The following is a 19,511-nucleotide window of genomic DNA, read 5'->3' on the forward strand; positions in this document are numbered from 1 at the left end:
TCTAAGACAAGGAGATGGAGGAGGGAGAAAGGATTGAGCAGTCTCACGTGCAGAAGTTAACAACCTTTAATGAACTGCATGATACAAAATATTATGGCTGTCTGTTGGCAATCTTTAACTGAATGCACCAGTGCTGCCAAATACTGTATTTTCTATTTTTTTCTTGAATTTGGATCCAAGTGTGTTACAGTTACTGAAATCTGGTGTATTGTAATTTGCTGAAGTACAGTCTCTTCTCAGTGGGGAAGGCTGTTGATGCCCCCTCCCTGGAAGTATTCAAAGCCAGGCTGGATGGTGCATTGAGCAACCTGGTGTAAAGGGAGGTGTCCCTGCCTATACCAGGGATTAGAACCAGATGATTTTAAAGGTCCCTTCCAACACAAACCGTTCCATGATTCTCTGAAGTGACTAACTCTTGATAAGCTGATGATCTGTTAGGCCAAGAGTCTCTACTTTTCAGCTCTGTGCTGGGGAAGCTGTCCCTTGAAAAGATCCATGCTGTAGGAGAGAACACTGCAAAGGACTGGGGCTCTTCTTTTTACGTACCTCTCAGAAAGCCTTGTCAGTTCGCTCTTGCACATTCGTTTTATTGTGCATTGCTCCTGCAGAGCTGGTCAGTACCCCACTTGGCACCAAAGCCTTCTAGAGCAAGTAATTCCTTAAAGACAAAGTATCTTAGGATCTGAATAGAAATCATAGAATCACAGAATTGTTGGAAGGGACCTCCAGAGATCATCGAGTCCAACCCCCAAAATTCTTAGCAAGAACAGAATAAAATATGAAAGCATTTTATAAGAGTTATGTAGAAGAGACAAAACATACACAAACAACCCTACCTATGTTACTGCATGTAGCTTCCTTTCTCTTTAAAAAAAGAAATGCGGATGTTTGTCTATTCATACTGAAATTATCCAATTTCTGGTTATACTGATAGTAGTAATTGCTGCACAGTGTCTTAAAAATGTGAAGCTGAAAACAAAACCAAACTTCTGAAAGCATAATATGGTTTTGTTATGTTTCCCATGTGGAAGTAGTCCAAAAGTAGTGCTTAATGTGACAAAACACAATAAATAGTGGTCTGATGAGCAAATATTTCCCTATTTCACTTCCTGCTTTCACAAGCACTTGGCAATGTAAAATTTCTTTGATACTTGGAACTGTTTATTTGAAAAACTTATTTTTTTAAAAAAGGCTATCCAGGGCACCTGGGAAACAGACATTACCCTACTGGATCAGAACAGCCATTAAAATACTCGCTTTTATATTCCTCCAGAATCTCCAGAGTTGTCCAAAACCAGAAGTATTAGGGGAAATATAAGAAATGATAGAAATGCTATGCAAACTTGATGTAAAACAGTTTGTACTGTGACGAAAGTATGACCTTAATCACCTGAGTACCCCCTTATTTCATGTTCTCTGTGTTCATGTGCTCTGTCAGATCTAACTTTAATGGAAAGCCCAGTTATAGTTGAGCATCAGTCTTGCTAAATATGGAAGAATTATGGAAGCTTTTGCATTGTAGGAAACTTCCACGAAGCAGGAAGAAAAAAGCGCAGCAATTGCCCCCAAATTATGCCTTCTTCAGAAGTGAGGGAGATGCTGTGTGTTTTTGGCTTTGTGCATTAGTGAATCCTTTTACTTTTTTTGTGCGTGTGTTTGTTTTGAAAAATGTCTATAGCATATTCTTATCTTCAAAAAGATCTGGGTCAAACATTTTCACACCTTTAATGCTGTGGTGTTTTTGCAGCCATTACAGTTCCATTAATTTCGCATTTTAAAGTTGTTATTTTATGTAGGCTAGAAAAATGGCAAACAAAATCACTGCACTAAGAAGCTGAAGAAGCCTTATTATCTGCATTTGATCTAACACGGTTAAAGCTCTGTGTATAGTACTTTAGTTTTAAAATATTGCAAACACATTGATTTACTGATCAGTGACAGACCATCGTATTTGTTGTTAATACAAGTAGCATATAAAACTGCAGTTTATCAAAAGAGCATTCTGAAATATCAAACTCCTAATTAACTTAGATGGCAACAGTTAGTAGCTCAGACTGTTGTTAAATTATTAGAAGGAAGATCTGAAAGGCCAGTAGCCAACCATGCACAAAGGAAAATAAGCCTTGGAATATTGGCGTCTTCCCAAAATGCATAGTTTTCCCATAACAACTGTAAAGCTTTTTCATCACAAACCTCAGTAATTTAGCATTATTTACAGAGTTATGCAGCCACGCTAATAAAGGATGGGACCGAGACTGAGTTTAAATGTATGAAGTATCTTGTGTAAAATACAGTGAAGAGATGTTTCCAAAGAAGCAATATCATTTTCTAATCACTAGGTCACTTTAGAAGATCAGTTTATAAGTCTGCTAGGTTAGACTCAGCTTAGGTATGTTTCTAGTCTCTGTAGCATGTAACTGTGCTTCTACTTCCACCAAAAAAAAAGCTTTTTTTTCCTTTTTGTTTGCCACAGAATTCTGTTACCACATCTCCATAGCTAATTTGGTACATCCATTTCATTTATGTACAATTCCGTGCTGTTATGAGCAAATAAAAGCTTTGCTAGCTGTGTGCCATGACCTTGTGCAGATGCATTAGAGACAGTGTCCAGAAGAGATTCTCCAGGCTTTCGTCATAGACTTGATTTCAAAAAAGTCAATTCCACTTTTTTTTTTTTGTTAGGCACAACCTACAGTGCAGCAGAAACTTCTTGCTCTCCAGTGGACTGTGTGTAGGTGGAGCTGGCCCGTTCAGCTGTGTCGGCATAGAAAACTGGGCAATATTTAGAGAAGTGGGATGCAATTTGCTTTCGGAAAAAGCTACGAAGATACTTCCTAAACTTTTCTCCAGCAAAGGCATAAATGACAGGATTGATACAGCAATGGATCATTGAAATTGTTTCGGTCACTTGGGTTGCTTTGTGCAGTTGACCACTGGTTTCACAACTAGTGAAAGAAAATGAATCTTGAAAATCACGCAAGAGAATACAAATGTTATATGGTGCCCAGAAAAAAAAGTATACAATCATGATGATAAATATAAGCCTGACGGCTTTATTTTTCTTCTCATTCCTACATTGGAGCAATGTCTTTATGATTTGTGTGTAGCTGCAGATCATAATTATCATAGGAATAACAAGTCCTAGGATGTTCATCTTTAAGGCCAGGAATTGCTTCCATTCATCTCTCCGCTCCTGCGGATAATGAGCGCTGCATGTACACCGTTTGTTCTCCTGTTGAGTTTTGTGAAATACTATCCCAGGAACAGAGGCAAAAAGAGCAACAGCCCACGTGACAATGCTGGTGAGGATGCCGTAGGTAACTGTCCTAGCTTTTAAAGCAAACACTGCGTGAACTATGGCCAGATACCTGTCTATGGTCAGCAGGATTATGAAAAAGATGCCGCTGTAGAAGCCAAGGAGGTAAATGCCTGAGAGGATCCGGCACAGCGCTTCTCCAAAAATCCAGTCGTGAGCAGCATAATAAGCCCAAAAAGGAAGAGAAAATATAAAAAGCAAATCAGAAATGGCCAGATTGAGCAGGTAGATGTCAGTCATACTCTTCAACTTCTTGTATTTTACCAGGATAAGGATAACAAGAATGTTGCCTATGAAGCCAAATATCACCACCAATGAGTAAAGCGGTGGCAGAAAATTTGCTGCAAAGTGCTTTTCCTCAGTTCCCATGCATGGTGCTGAATCACCATAGTCAATCATTGTTGTTACATCCATGTCACCTAGGTCAGTGGTATAGTTTTCCATTGTGTGCTGATCTGCAAAGGAAGAGAAGAGTGGTCAGCTGCAGGGAACTCTAGGCTTGGCAGGGAGGGGAATGAAACACAGCGATGGGGCCTGGCCTCATTGTGCCAACGTGCGCTGCAGCCCTCACCCAGGGGAGTACCTGCAATGTCACTCTACATGGGTAAAATAAAAGTGCAGTTTGTGGCTTCACAAGAGCCTCAGTGCCGCTAGGGATCATCTCTGGTGATGTAGAAATGACCCAATGTAGAATGACTGACTGCACCCACCTGCTCAAGTGCTGTAATGGCTGCTGGCGAGCAGCAAGTCAGTAGCGTTGGTCTGGGTTCCGATGGCAAAGGCTGCGTCCTCTTCAGAGTCTGGGTCAGGCAGGGGCCATGGAAATGGCTGGCCTTAGGTAGCTCTGGAATAAAAGCTGTGTGCAGCCCTGTCTTGTGAGTGCTGTGCTGGACACGTTCAGCTGATGACCTGCAGGGATAATTGCAATGGAAGGAACAGGTAGGCAAACACCTGTCCAAATGGCATAAAGGGTTTCACTTGCTATCAGCTTGGCCTATACTACATGTATCTAATGTAGAATCTTCCTGACAAGTGAAACACCTCCACAGGGCTCAGGATTAAAGAAGTTTTGATTGTTTTTTTCTGTTAATCAGACATTACTCAGTTGCTCCAAAATTCAGATGAGTGTTTGAGGTTGCACCTAGGTGAACAGCTGATATGGCTGTCATTGTGAGGGTGAGCTAAATATTGTGGATGTATATTTGTTGTTTGCATATCTTTCTTCATCCTGTTCTTGTTACTGTTTCCAGTGAGATGACATAGAAACTAAAGCAGTGCAACGGTTGCCCTTATACTCTGTCCCTGTTTGTGTGTGGTGTCAGGAAGTCAAAGGATTTGAGATGTGGGTGCCACTCCTGTGGTTAGGACCAAGAATCTGCCAGATGAATACCCATATGCAGAGCATAGCTGTCTGTAACTTGGTCTCTGAGAAGTGTCTTTGCACAGGCTCCTGGAGAAGTCTACAGAATTCCTGCACAGCTGTGAGAAGCAGGGAAGAGGATTTTGTGAAGACAGGTGTCAGAAGGACCCAATGATAGGTGTCAGTGCTTCCCAATCACTTGATGGGGAAGTGAAATGATGCTTGATGCTTTGGTAGCCACTATAGAGCTACTTGCTGTTGGGGAAAGTGGCTGCTGTTTTTTATCCTGTATCCTGACAACTACTTTTACAAAGCATTGCACTGTTGTGGCTCTCTCGTCAAGGCAGCAGACTGCTCACAACACAGAAAGCTTCAGACACTGTGTCTGCCCCAGCTTGCTGTGTGACCACTCGGATAACTCAGCAGTCATCACTCCTTTCCTGTTTTGAACCCTGCTGTGCATTTCTTTTTCAATGGGAAGGTCTGTCCTCTCTCACTGCAGATGTCTTTTGCAGAAACTGCACTGAAAGCCATCGCTTTTGTTTCTGCACTTGAGTTCTGCAAGACTAAATTGAGCTGAAGAAACTCAACCGGTGATTAGAGTGACATTGGAGCCATCCACTGGTCTCCTTTCTCGTAGAAGCTCTCAGTGGTCCATTCTGAGTTACAGCATGTGAAATCACTGAAGCATCTCCTTGTGTCTAGACGTAATTGTTTGGGTTAAAGATGTATTTTCTGCTGTAAAAACAGATCACTGAAAAGCTAATGTTCCTCATCTTAATTTTCGATTGTGAAATTTAACTAATCTTAAACTAAGTCTTGAGAAGAGACTGCTCGGTAGGCCTTTGACCACTTTCCAGTGACCTTTAAAATGAGGATCTGGGTCTCTCCTGAGCTCCTCAAAACCTTGTGGAGATTATTTTACAGCATAGTGCCAATATGAATCTGTCCAAAACTGAGAGAGCATGCTTGGAGCAAAATCTGCACCTTCAAACAAAAGGAGATACTGCACTTGCAAACCTTTTTTCCACTCCTTTCCCATTTTATTCCTCGGGCAGTGTTGTCTCTGTTCCCAGCATACAATGGTGAGAATGTTCATACTGAGGTATTACTTTGGTATGTAGAGTTTGGCGTAACATTTTCTTCTGGAGAAGAAGAATTAAGAGAAAATTGTCGAGTCTTAACAGTTGTGTCTAAGGCTTACCTAGATATAGTTTCCTGGGTAGAAAATAAGTGCTGTCAGAACCCTCAAAGTCTGATTTTAAGGAAGCTCTGGTGACCTCTTTGAAACAATTTTTTCCACAGCTGTTCTTACTACATAGTCATTACAATACTGAGATCGCAGTAACGGAAGTGGCTGTGGCTCAGGTGTATTGACAGTAAGTTGTTTGAAAGTACTTAAGTGTTTATATTTTTTAATTACTCTCAACAAGTCTGTTAGACAAAAAAGCACCTTCAAAAAGGAGTTATTGATCCAAAACATTAACTTTTTTATTTTAAAAGCATGCCAAGATTTGTGAACTGCGCAAATATTCAAGATTACTTTCAGCTTTTTCATGTCCTGACGGTGCTGCTCGTAGCTAAGTATCCCTATTTGCAATTTCCCAGTCAGCTGCACTGTGCACTGAGATTATGGGATGAGGAGCTGGATGCAGAACCAGCCAGGCCCTGTGTGCTGGGGCTGAGACCAGTTTGACCCTCCTTGCTAGTCTAACTAGAAACTGGTAAGAGCATCAGTAGTTGTTGAAAATGACAAGATCGTCCCACTGGGCAGAAGCAAGCATCTTATAATTATTTACCCATGGTGGAAGGGTTTGAAACCACAGCCCAGAAGAACAGTTGCAACCACAAAGCAGGTAGAAGGCCACTAACCACATCTACGGCACTATCAGTACTTGTGAGGGTTATTTCTTAGCCTCTTAGCTCTGTGTCTTGGTCATTTTGCACTTGCATGATGCTGAAGCACAAACAGGGCTATGACAAGTGACTGGGTCATAAACACAGAGTGAGATTTTATGAGTATGCAATTGACTGATAGGATTCATGCTAACACTGCAAAGTCTGCCTTGTTATTACTGCAGCAATCCCGTTCATGACAGACCCTTCTTTTTGCTAACGGTCTTCTCAGTTTGTTCCTTCCTTTTTTCTTTCTCTGCCTTCTTGGAATGAGAACTCCATCTTCCCTCTGTCTTATTCCTTTCAGCCTCACTTTCAAAGTGCAATCTTTCCTCTGAGTGTTTCTGCTGAGTCCAGTCTTTTCTTAAGAAGCCTTTCTCTGCAGAAGTACTTATTGCCCTGAATTGAGTATAGCACCCAGCATATGCTAACGACATAAGCTATATAAGCTAATCTTAGAAAATAGGAAAACAAACCACCAAGTGTTTCTGTGCTCTATTCTGTAGACTCACCGTGTTAGGCAACAGCGATGGCCACTGACTAGAATGCTTCACTGAATTAACTGACTGGGTTGCAGCAAATGGCAGTAAAATGCTAAGCTACACCACATGTAAACAGATTCCTTGAGATAAAGCATTTAAAACATATCAGATTTTCTGTAGTCATTCTGTAAGAGAATAAGTACTCTTCAAATGAGTTGCTTCATCTTCGGAGTCACAGATTTAAAATCCAAATTTCTATCATAATGTATCATATTCAGAGGAAAAAAAAAATGTGTAATCTGTTTATCAAAGAGCCATATTCCTTTACATTTCTTATCCCAGTCAACCTTCCTTTGTTTATCTGGTTCCCCTGCTCAACTCTTCTAGTGGTTCTGTCCTTTAAAAGCAGGATATTCCTTTTAACATACCCTGTTCTTTTCCCCAAGTTGTTTTTTAATGTAAAGTTCTCTAGCAAGATTCCACAAGTATTTTTCACCTCAGTCACTGAAGTACCTAAACAACTGCTAAATGCACAGGTAGAAGAAAATAAAGCAAAAGAAAGAAAAGATGACTTACCATAAGGTGCAAGTGGTGCCTTGGATTATTACATCAAGAGTAACGCTGAACTGATTTGTCGCTCACGAGCAGAAGGTTGCAAGCACCTCTTCCTGCGTGAAGAAGGATGTATCAGTTTGAAAACTTCTAGCAAGCAGATCTGTTTTCACTTAAAAAAAAAAAAAAAAAAAAAAAAGTCAAGGAGCAGTTCTCTTTTTTTCTAAAAATGGGTTATCAGATGTTACTTTTCTAACTCTGCGAGATGTGCAAAGAGATGTTGAAATTTGAGGAGGATCCTCTTAGGAACTGAACTAGAAGTTTCACAATCCACAGCTGTAGTTATAGGGAAAAAAATTTTCTGTAATTTTCTCATTTAAGTTTACTCTTTGAGTCAAGAGAAGTTTATGTGATGCTCATCCCGTTACATTTCTCAATCATTATGTTTCTTTTATGATATTTGTCCCTTAACTAAAATACAGAAGTTAGCTTTCACCTTGATGCATTTGTATCTATGGAGTTACCTGCATTTTGTATCAGTTTGCTGTGAGATGCAGAGCATCCTATATTTTAGCAGAGGTGTTGATTCTGTTTTACTCAAAACTAGTCTTTTGTACCTTTTTTGAAGTCCCTTTCATAAGGCTCTGCCTTTAGCCTATTTCATAAGTTGGATGATCTTTGAAAACAGTGCTTCATTTACTGGAGTTAAGCTTCAGAAAAGCATAATGAAATCTGATATTCTTTCAACTTTTTTCCTTGTGGCTGATTCCTTTGACTTTTAGATAGGGTTAAACTAAATCTGCACTGTGAGCAGCTTTTAGATCTTTCTTAGACATCAAAGATACCACACAGCAGGTGGGAAAGTTACAAAGCAAGAGGTAGTGCCTTATTAGTTGTCTGAGAACCCAGAGAGAAAAGCCCTGAGTAGTTAGCAAACGAAGTAAATATCTGTTACTCCTGCCTCCCCTTGACATCAGTGATCCTCTCTTTGGAGGGCTCTGGGATAGGTTATCCTGACAACCTCATGAAGTCACTAAAGGTGTAAAATCTTGCTTTGGATGCTGCCATTCCTTCATCCAAGGCAAGGGAATCGCAGCTACTGAGTTACACCTCAGATTTGGTGGGTAGAGTAAAAAAGGGAAAAGCTCAACTTGTGTTCCATGTCAAACCCTCTGCGTTAGGGACTGATCAATGTCATTGCTCCATAAAGTCAGAGATTTTTTTTTTCCCATTCAGTGGCTTTTCTAAGAAGCCCTTTAAGGGTTAGTGTCTCAGCATCAAAATTAATGGCTGCTGTAGAGCATGCAAAGATTATATTAATGCTGCCTTATTTGATAGCCTATATTAGACCTTCTATTCAGTTGGTGCCAAGAGCTTCTAAAAATATTTCCACGTCACCTTTGCCATGCTCCTAATTGCAACAGTACATCATGGAATGTTGGTGGAAAAGTTCAATCCCTACTGCCATGCCAACAACATCTGCCTCTGAAGTCATGGTCAAATAACAAAATTGGAAGCATTACTTTTGGGACAGCCTTTGCATATTACTTTCCTCACTGTAATATGGGATCTTGTCTAACTGTGATAGACTTTCAGACTGTAGTCCATAATCCTGGCTGCTGCCTCAGGCAGCAAAGAAATTTTGTAGCCACATGCAAACTTTGTTCCTAAAACTACCTCTACAGGTAAATCCATGTTTCTTAGCTTGAACTTCTTTTCCTTCCAACCTTTTTTTTTTTCTAATTACTTGCTGACTTAGGAAGGGTAGTAGAAATGGAACAGAGAGATAGCCAGCTCAGTGTTTGTGTCACAACCATACACGGGCATGACTTCTGTGTTCTAAGATGGTGTTTGTTATCCACCTTAAGATCTCAAATCAAACTTTTTGGATACAGATATACTACTGAACTGCAAGCAGCCACCTACGTAGTGGGAGTGCACATTCACCACCAGAATGTGGCAGAAATTTACAGCCACAAAGCAGCCCACACATGAGCACCTGCCACAAGGGCAAGATAACAGTAGGCTTGAACCTTCCCTAGTCCTTCATCAGTGAACCTGTACACTGCATAGAGCATTTGAGATGGCGAATGCGGAATGACTCAAGTCCTGAAAAGAAACCAAACAAGAAGGGTAGGCCATGCCCTAGAAAGAATTTCACTTCACACTTTTTGTCTTTTAAGTTGTTTCTCATTATATTTACAGTTTTTCTTGTCCCATGATACTAAAAATTTTCTACAAGCTTTGGCTGTACTGCCTATATTTTTGTTGCAACAGATTAGCATCAGCCTATGCTTTACTCCTTACACACTCTTTTCAAGTATATCTTTAGTTCCTTACTGAAATATCATAAATTCTTATCATTCTCAAATGAAGTATTGTATCAAATTAATTTTTGCAATGTATAATTCATAAACAGTCTAACTAGTAACTTTAAAAAATGATTGTAGGATTTATTTCTGAAGCTTGATTCACTTTTCTCCCTACTCAGCTCTCCCCACTGAGCACTGTCTGTTACAGGTTGCATAACCTGCTAGAAACTTGAAAGCCTTTCATGATCTCAGATTATATCTCATATTATAGACAGGGGAAACTGTCCCAGAGCTGTTTTTGGACATCAAACTTTTGATTCTGAACTACACTCTCAACAAAAATGGTCTCAAACGTTTGAACTAATATCAACAACTTAAATCTAAGGTTTCTAGTAGGCTGATCTTCAGCAATACTTCCTTGATCACACAGATTAATCAGTGTTATTAACCTGCTTGATTTTATTGCTTATTGATTTTCATTCTCTTATCTCAGCCATTTGATCAGCGTGTGTTCTTTGATCAGCGTTCTTTTTTACTAACAGTGGCAGTGAGTGTTGCAGACCAGCAGAGGGCCTCTGCCATTCACAAGTGTAGCTGCCGACTGGGAGAAGTGATTTTGCCCAGCTGGGTCTTGAAGGCGGATGAGAGGTCCCCCAAGGAGAGGCTGAACAGCTATGAAACTTGGCAGCACAAAAACTCAGCGCATTCTGGCAGTGGGTACCTGGGCTATAACTTTCTTATCAGCACCTACAGGATGTGTTCAGTTAGCTCTACACCTGCTACAGATAAGCAGATCTGCTGGGAAGTCAGATTTAATCAGATCTTGTACTTGTGTCTTAGTATTTTGTTGTCCCTTGATGCTGATAGGACTTTTTTCTTTTCTTTCTTCTTTTTTTTTTTCTTCCTTTCCTCTCTTCTTAGTAGTTTTTGATGGACCCCTGCAGATCCCAACTTCCTATCCAGTCCAAAGCTCCGTCACACCACCCGAGACTGTCCATCTTCCCACTGCATTTCCTCCTCTCCCCTGCTGCTTTCAGCCTGCCTCCATCCAGTGTGTGTGTGCTGACACTGAGGTATGGCTACTTCAAGCTAACACATCAATTATTATGAGTCAGATATTCTGTTTTTCTACTGTTGGTTTTTTGTTGTTTTTTTTTTCAATCCCTTACCCAACAACTCTTTGAAAAAAATGCACTGCAGCTTGCCATGAGCTCTAGTAGATTTTAAGGGTCTTTACCTACAGGTGAACTTCATAGTTTTACCACAAAATTGAAGCAATCATTCAAAAATAAAAGGAATGGCAAGTGGATTGGTATAGCTTGGGTTGTCAGCTATCATGGCTTTACTTTCAGAGATGAGTAAAAGCTATGCTTAGTGATGTGACACTCGTTTCCTCCATAAAGACATTTTTGAAATGGTGATGTGTTTTATTCCTCACCTGTGAGGTCAAGCTGATGTACCCTGCAAGTGTGCAGCAATGAGCACTGACAATTCAATCTTTTCTGTACAGTTATATGGTTAGTTATATGATTCATCTTCACAGTCGTCAGGCCATCACACTGAGGTATCCAGTAACTCAATAGTGTGGCATTTCCACAAGGAGATGCCACCATTACTGTGAAGCCTCCAATAGCACCATGTTTGCTGGGACACACACTAGGTGCACAGATACCAGTGTCACATACAAATGTAATCGAGCACAATTTGGGGCACATAAATTTGAAAATGCAGCTAATAGTTTTGATTCAATATATTAGAGTCTTGCAGCATGTGATGAAGAAACAAGAAAAATAAAGATCTAGGTCAGAAGAGTAGGTAGCTTTCTGATAGATGCACCGTGTGATAGTGCATCCTGCAAAAGGCTGTGGCTCCATCAAATGCAGATCATCCTTTCCATCTGGAGAAGAGGTCTAATGAAGCATGTACACAAACCTGACACATTTCCTTTTCCACATGTTCTCCCAATTATATCTAATTTTGTTGTATTGACAAAATCTGCTTCTAAATTAGGATAGCATTAACAGGCATCTTATTTCACCAGTGATCACTAAAATACCTCATAAATAAATAAAATGTATTTCTTAATGGAGAGACTGAATAAAGATATCCAGCTGAAACTATTTTGTTCTTGGATTGTTTCCCTTTCTTTCCTAACAGCCTTATATTTCAGGCTCTCAGGTTCTCATGACTACTGTTTTGATGCCACGGTACAATCACACCATCTAAGAAATGAGAAAAAGTATATCTAATCTTACCCAAAATTATCAGCAGGGATCCCCAAAACAAAAAGTAACAGTGTAAAACTGTGACAAGCAGAAAGAAAAAGACAGCAAAATTCTTGAGACCAAAGGTCCTTACGCTTCTGAGGCATAATCTGAGGAAAAGTGGGGAAAATGTTGTGCACCAAACAAAAGCTATTACCACAGAGTTCATTAAAAAACCCATTTTATACATTTTGCTAATTACAGAAAATTGGGTTATGAAAAACAAACTCTGGAAGACACAAGCATTCCTAATCTGGGCTAACGCTGCTTCTTCACATTGTTTATTGGCAGTGAGATCAATGTGGTGGTTTTTTCCCTGTTCTTCTGTTTGTTTCTCTACTACAAGACATATAAGTACATAACTATTCATTGCAGCACATACACGTTCCATGCTGTTGTACTATTTTTATTTAGGCTTTCCCTGTGCTGCTGATACTGAACTAGCAGTACTTCTGATGCAGTGAGGAAAAAGAGAGCATTGCTTCCTTCTACTGTTTTTTCCCAGACTTGTGATGCATTCTGCCATGTTTTTTGTTTTTACAGAAGAGGGACCATAGTGCAATGAATCTTACTTTTGAAGTCATAGATTTCACAAATTATCAGTCAAGAACCAATTTTTACACACCATTTTAATTCTTTGCTTGTTCCAGATGAATTTATAGTACGTACATTCTAGGTGTTTTTGTAGCTACACTGTGAGTCAGAAATACTCCACAGTATGCTTATAGGTCCTGGACCTTAGCTCAGCCGGGCTGAGAAAATCACACACCAAATTTCTTCTCAGTGAAAGCTAGGTCATAGAAAGAATGGAGAGAATCTGTACAGTGAGAAGGTATGTGCCAGGAACCAGAAAGTACTTCTGAATGCCAAAGATTAGCAGTAGTCTGAAATTGTCCATACCTCATGATAGCGTCCCAGTAATTAATGTCCACATGGCTTCTTCGTTTCCATCCACTTGATTTCCACTGCATTCAGAAATTCTGGTGTTAGGATGGGTTGCGCTGCTATCATTGCATCATCCTACTGGCACAACTTTGCAGATAATTCTGCAGAGCTGATCTGTGCTGTTGTGCATATTGGTCTATGTATCTGATAATGCCACCCTTACCATTGCTTTGGCCCCTTGCCAGGGTCAGTCATTTCAGGCTTAAAACACTCAAAGTGAGATTGCTCTCATCGTCACAGGAGTTACAAAACTGCTCTGCTTTTGTACAAATCCATGCAGTATTTCTTTTCCTATCATTCAGTTCTCTAAAATGAAATACAGCTCCTAATAGATATCACTAGAATATGGGTACAAAACAATACCCTCTTCCTTGTTTCTGGACAAACATCTTCATTTATTTCAGCCTAGGTGATTGTTCCAAATGTACCAAAATTCACTGGCTTTCTCTCTGCTTTCTGCTTCCTCTGCTGTCTTGTGGGGCTGGATTCTTTTTTTTTTTTTTTTAATTAAAAGACAAAGATGTGAAGCTTCTCAAGCCACATCAGCCACAAAAAGAAGGTCAGTAGCTGTCAGTATTAGACAACAGCAGTAAAATTAAACTGCAAAATGCAGCAGTGTCAGCCTGTTGTGCTGTTCAACATGGTCAGCACTCTATCATTCTCCCAGCACATCATTTCTCTGATTTCTGTTAGCTAGAACATGATGCTATATAAACGTATCTTTGCATTCTTTCTATTTAGCCCTTTGTAATTTTCACTGGACAGAGTGATATTTATTTTGGAACTTCTTAAATGAAAGAGTCTCTTGTCTAAATGTTTCAACATTCAGAATACTTACAAGTATTTATCTGTTTGTACTTTAATCTTTCTATTTCTCTGGGTATTACTTTATTAGCCTCTGTTAAAACTAATAAAGACATTCTCACAAGTTTTGCCACTACTCTTCTGTGTTTTCCCTTTTGCATCTATTTCTCTTCCTTCATACTCAATTTGTCTTTATTAAGATTTGTACGTGTCAGTTTACAAATGGATTAAGAAATAAGAAAGTCTTCTGACAGGAGCAGTCACATGCACTGGTTATCAGAAGATTCATTATTTCTATGTTTATCCATTATACAAATACCACAGACCAACCAGTGCCAGTAAGAACACTTCTGGTGGTTTGAGTACTGTCGAGCACTCACTGATACCATATATGCACTTTTTCTACACTTCCTTTTGCCATTTAGGATGTCTGCCAGGGGCCTGACAACATAGTTGTCTTCTTCTGTGCTGGCTGTTCCTTCCTGTGTGCTTTTGAACAAGTGGTGGCAGCAGCTCCTGACTGAGAAGTTGGGCTGTGTCCGTTAACTAATCTGATGGATTGGTTTTGGCGTTGTGCTTACATATTTGTTGAAGACACATGGATGTTCTTTCATAGCGTGCTATGTACAATATACAGCAGATGCAGTCTTGTAAGAACTGCATCAGTACAGGTTAGGGGCTGACCTGCTGGAAAGGAGCTCTGCAGAGATGGACCTGAGCGTCCTGGTGGTCAGCAGGTTGACGATGAGCCAGCAGTGTGCCCTCTGGGCCCAGAAGGCCAATGGTACCCTGGGGTGCATTAAAAAGAGCGTGGCCAGCAGGGAGGTTCCTCCTCTCCTATTCTGCCCTGGTGAGGTCACATCTGAAGTATTGTGTCCAGATCTGTGCTCCTCAAGCCAAGTTCAAGAAAGACAGGCACACTTCTTTTCTAGGATTACTCTATACAGTGCAAGGAGACTTTAAAGTAGCTGCAGAAACTCTGCAGAGAAACTTGTATTTATTCTGATACCAATGAAGAGCCATTTTTTTATTTGCCTTCCTTATTCCTCCTCTTTTGCTGTTTATGACAGCCCTCCTTTTCCTACCTGACAAATCTCACCCATCTAAAATCTGTGCCCCTAAATTTCTCTCAAAGCTGAGTGTAACCGGCTCTTCTCAAGCTTCCTGGTAGATAAAATCATGCCAGCTGTAGTAGTTCCTGAACAGTGCAGAGAGTTCTCTTCTTGCTTGATTTGGTTTGCTTCAGTTCAGAGTGCAGTACTGCAAGTGTTGAAGTCTATCATAGCAGCTTTTTGCTACATCTGTTCTGAGAGCAGAGCTGATGCTCTTTTCCTCACAAGGAGAACATGGGCGACAGGATACACATCATTTCTCAGACATAGTTTATTACTTTTGCTGCATTAACACTAAAATAGGAAGAAGCATAATTTCCACAAAACAAGAATTTAAAGCACAGCAGTAGAAGTACCACAGTTACAGCAGGATTTGCATCACACTCATCTAATTTATACTTTAACATTAAAAAGGGGCTTTTACTTTTGTGCAGTAGAAAATACAAAGTAAAGGAAAAGTGTTATTTACTGTGAGCATAGTTTTTGGTCTTTCCTTCTGTATACCTGTGGCTGTTAACCTCACAAGGGAGCAGCCAGAATGTAGTAGCTGGCAGGAGACCAGCTAACAGCTAATAGAAGTGGTGCCTTGAGGTAATAAGGCTGAAGAGGGAAGAGTATTCACACCACTGCAACAAGGGCATCTGATCCCTGAATTAAGAAGCTGATTTCTGGGTTCTTTTTGCAGTCAGACAAGTAATCTTCCCCAAAGGTCTTTCAAATCATGTCTGCTTCTGACTCAGGCATCTCTTTTTTTCCACTGGCACTGAAGGACCTTGATGAGATTTGCTGTTAATGTACGCATCTAAGTCACATGCGCAATGTTAAGAGGTGTGCAATCCCCTCTTCCATTCTGACATTGCCAGCAGGTTACTTGAAGCTGGCTTTACAGATTTCTGAGACTAAAACTTTGCATGCTTGAATGGTGCCCCTTGAAGGAAATGGGAAAAAAGCAACACTGTTTGCCTGTGTAAGGAGTGTTTAACTGCACTTCCTTACGGTATAAAGCAACAGTTTAAAGTTCATATCACATCCTAGGATGCCCCTTTTTATTTACTGAAAAATTCTCAACAATGGCATAAATGTGTGGCTTGGCATAAAAGTGTTGCCATTACAGCACTAGGGTAATGGTCACTAGTCCTCAACAAGCATGCAGTCCTGATCATGTCAACAGAGGTGATGTGCATCATTCTCCTGAAATGGCAAGGTGGTTACATCTCTACAGATAGCTGCTTCTGTGCTTCCAAGGCTGCTGTCTTCCCAGAAGTCTGTCCCAAACAGCAGATTTACTGTGTAAGTCCAGATCACATTTTTAGCATGCAGAAGCCTATTTTGACACACTTTCTGTATCTGCTGTAGAATGTCTCCCTCTACACATGTGAGAGAGGCCTCCACTCAGTACAATGCTCATGCTCTCCAAAATCCTCTGAAGGACTACGTATTTTCATATGTAATCATGCATCATAGCTAGATGAAGTAAGATAACTTTAATTCTGTCCTTGCAGATCTCTGCTTTTACTAAGTGCTATTTCCCTGGAAGGGATTGAAGTTGTCAGAAACAAGTTCATGGTTGTTTGGGGGTACAACACTGACTTCTTATACACTTACTAGGCTTGCAGTTACGTGTAAAATTGCACCCACAGAAATGACAATCTTGTCCATTAAAAGCTCACCTTGGAAAATGTTAGCAGTCAAACAATGATATGATTGGCACAAGATTAAATACCTAAAATAAACATACTGTAACTTAGCCTATAGTAAAAAGGATTATGTTTAGAAACAACTAGCTTACAGATAAATCCTTGATTTAAGTGACCACGTAAGATAAAGGTCAGTCACCTCTCTCATCAGTGAAGAGAAGTTGTCTTGGTATCTTTCATCCTTATCCTTTTAATGGAAATGCCTCTTATTCATGTAGAGAAAATAAGGGAAAGAGGAGTAAAATGAAGAATACTGAAAGCTTCCCACTACAAATGGCTGACTGTTTCAGAAAGAATACTTTTACTTCCAAATGCAATCAGGATTCTGGGTGTTCCATTCATGCTGTGTACTGAACAGGTACATCAATCCTCAAAGCCTCCTCCCAGTCTTATATTGTCCATGTGGCTGTAAATGGATCTTGTGATATTACTTAGTGCTGCTTCATCTATTTTATATTCTTCCCTAGTAAGAGCCATGAATATTTGTTCATCGGACAGAATATGGGTCCGCCATCAAAATCAAACAAATCATTCTGTGATCAAGCTATGATACTAACAGTTAATAGGAAATGGTTGTTTCTCTTAGATCAAGATCAAAAAATGGTGTGATCCAGGCAACTAACCCCAAGAATTGGCATAAAGATCTTCTACAACGTCGTCCACTTCTTCAGGCAAAGAGATGCAACATTCACTAGCTAGACTCTAGAATTATTTTTACAATCCAGTAGAGATGTCGTGCTCGGCAGTTGATGCTGTAAATGTGGAACTAACTCTTTCTAATTTTTCACGATAAAGAGATGGACACTTTTTGCACAGGTGAGCTGCAACATGCTTTCGGAAAAACGTATAAAGATATTTCCTAAATTTTTCTCCAACGAATGCATAGATCACAGGATTGACACAGCAGTGGATCATTGAAATTGTTTCTGTTACTTGAATTGTTTTGTCCAGTCTGGTTTGGCTATCACAATCTGGAGAAAAAAAAGAAGTTTGAAATGTGTGCACAAAAGAAGCAACATGGAACGGTGTCCAGAAGATGAAATAAAAAATCATGATGACAAAAATAAGTCGAACCGCCTTCTGTTTTTTCTCATTCCTGCATCTCAATAATGTTTTTAAAATTTGAGAGTAACAGAAAATCATAATGATCATTGGAATGATAAGCCCAAGAATGTTCATCTTTAAAATGTAGGAGTGCTTCCAATTTATTAGGCTATCTGGAGGATAATGAGCACTGCATGTATACTGTGTATTCTCCTGTTGAGTTTTGTGAAATACTATCCCAGGAACAGAGGCAAAAAGAGCAACAGCCCACGTGACAATGCTGGTGAGGATGCCGTAGGTAACTGTCCTAGCTTTTAAAGCAAACACTGCGTGAACTATGGCCAGATACCTGTCTATGGTCAGCAGGATTATGAAAAAGATGCCGCTGTAGAAGCCAAGGAGGTAAATGCCTGAGAGGATCCGGCACAGCGCTTCTCCAAAAATCCAGTCGTGAGCAGCATAATAAGCCCAAAAAGGAAGAGAAAATACAAACAGCAAATCAGAAATGGCCAGATTGAGCAGGTAGATGTCAGTCATACTCTTCAACTTCTTGTATTTTACCAGGATAAGGATAACAAGAATGTTGCCTATGAAGCCAAATATCACCACCAATGAGTAAAGCGGTGGCAGAAAATTTGCTGCAAAGTGCTTTTCCTCAGTTCCCATGCATGGTGCTGTATCACCGTAGTCAAATGTTGTTGTTGGCATGTAACCCAAATCAATGGTATAGTTTTCCATTGTGTGCTGATCTGCAAAGGAAGGGAAGAGTGGTCAGCTGCAGGGAGCTCTAGGCTTGGCAGGGAGGGGAATGAAACACAGCGATGGGGCCTGGCCTCATTGTGCCAACGTGCGCTGCAGCCCTCACCCAGGGGAGTACCTGCGATGTCACTCTACATGGGTAAAATAAAAGTGCAGTTTGTGGCTTCATGAGAGCCTCAGTGCCACTAGGGACCATCTCCGGTGGTGTAGAAATGACCCTTCCCCAGGGCACTGACTGCACCCACCTGCTCAAGTGCTGTAATGGCTGCTGGCGAGCAGCAAGTCAGTAGCGTTGGTCTGGGTTCCGATGGCAAAGGCTGCGTCCTCTTCAGAGTCTGGGTCAGGCAGGGGCCATGGAAATGGCTGCCCTTAGGTAGCTCTGGAATAAAAGCTGTGTGCAGCCCTGTCTTGTGAGTGCTGTGCTGGACACGTTCAGCTGATGACCTGCAGGGATAATTGCAATGGAAAGAACAGGTAGGCAAACACCTGTCCAAATGGCATAAAGGGTTTCATTTGCTGTCAGCATGACTTATAGAAACACTGTTAAGAAAAAAAGTGCTATTTTATTTCTCCTAGAATTTGTTTTAAGCTTCTACTCCAGCTTTTACAGAAATAGCACCCTTGCTTAAATGGTAAGTTTGATTTCAGTTTTTATTTTGTTGAAATCACAATTTTGATGAACAATCTGTAATGTAGCAACTTCACAGTTGCATGACCATAATATGAGAACTGTGTCTGTTGCCCCAGTACACTGTCCCTCTGATTCTGATTGGAGAGCTGTGGAAGGAGCTGGGCTTGCCTGGCCAGGAGCACCACCATCTCACGGGGAAGTAGCAGTGCAGGGCCATGAGATCCCCTGGGAGACTTCTGCTACAGTGCCAGCAGGGAAAGGCTTGAGAAGTGGGTGCCATCAATCCTTTCCTTTCTTGACACCAAAACCTCCTCCTGTCCCAAATGCCTGGTAGGAC

General features: G+C 40.5%; 2 protein-coding genes across 5 annotated transcripts; both read right to left on the reverse strand.

Annotated features, from left to right (window-relative positions):
* Nucleotides 1-586: 586 nt before the first annotated feature.
* LOC125696030 (C-C chemokine receptor type 5-like) lies at nt 587-18,903 on the reverse strand. Of its 4 annotated transcripts, none has more exons than XM_048951192.1 (4): nt 13,083-13,198; nt 7,631-7,722; nt 4,027-4,225; nt 587-3,771 (listed from the first exon to the last, which is right to left on the reverse strand). In XM_048951192.1, exon 4 carries the CDS (start codon nt 3,758-3,760, stop codon nt 2,690-2,692), a length of 1,071 nt encoding a protein of 356 aa, XP_048807149.1. In that variant the 5' UTR covers nt 3,761-3,771; nt 4,027-4,225; nt 7,631-7,722; nt 13,083-13,198; the 3' UTR covers nt 587-2,689. The 4 variants fall into 4 exon arrangements, with proteins under 4 accessions (XP_048807149.1, XP_048807147.1, XP_048807150.1 ...); XM_048951190.1 differs by having other exon boundaries at nt 7,631-7,778; XM_048951193.1 differs by lacking the exons at nt 4,027-4,225; nt 7,631-7,722; nt 13,083-13,198 and adding an exon at nt 18,789-18,903.
* LOC125696031 (C-C chemokine receptor type 5-like) lies at nt 15,283-18,903 on the reverse strand. Its single transcript, XM_048951194.1, has 2 exons — nt 18,789-18,903; nt 15,283-18,533 (listed from the first exon to the last, which is right to left on the reverse strand). The coding sequence occupies exon 2, from the start codon at nt 18,520-18,522 to the stop codon at nt 17,455-17,457; it is 1,068 nt and encodes a 355-aa protein (XP_048807151.1). The 5' UTR covers nt 18,523-18,533; nt 18,789-18,903; the 3' UTR covers nt 15,283-17,454.
* Nucleotides 18,904-19,511: the final 608 nt, after the last annotated feature.

The sequence above is a fragment of the Lagopus muta genome, chromosome 7 (assembly GCF_023343835.1).
Source record: "Lagopus muta isolate bLagMut1 chromosome 7, bLagMut1 primary, whole genome shotgun sequence".
Classification (NCBI taxonomy): domain Eukaryota; kingdom Metazoa; phylum Chordata; class Aves; order Galliformes; family Phasianidae; genus Lagopus; species Lagopus muta.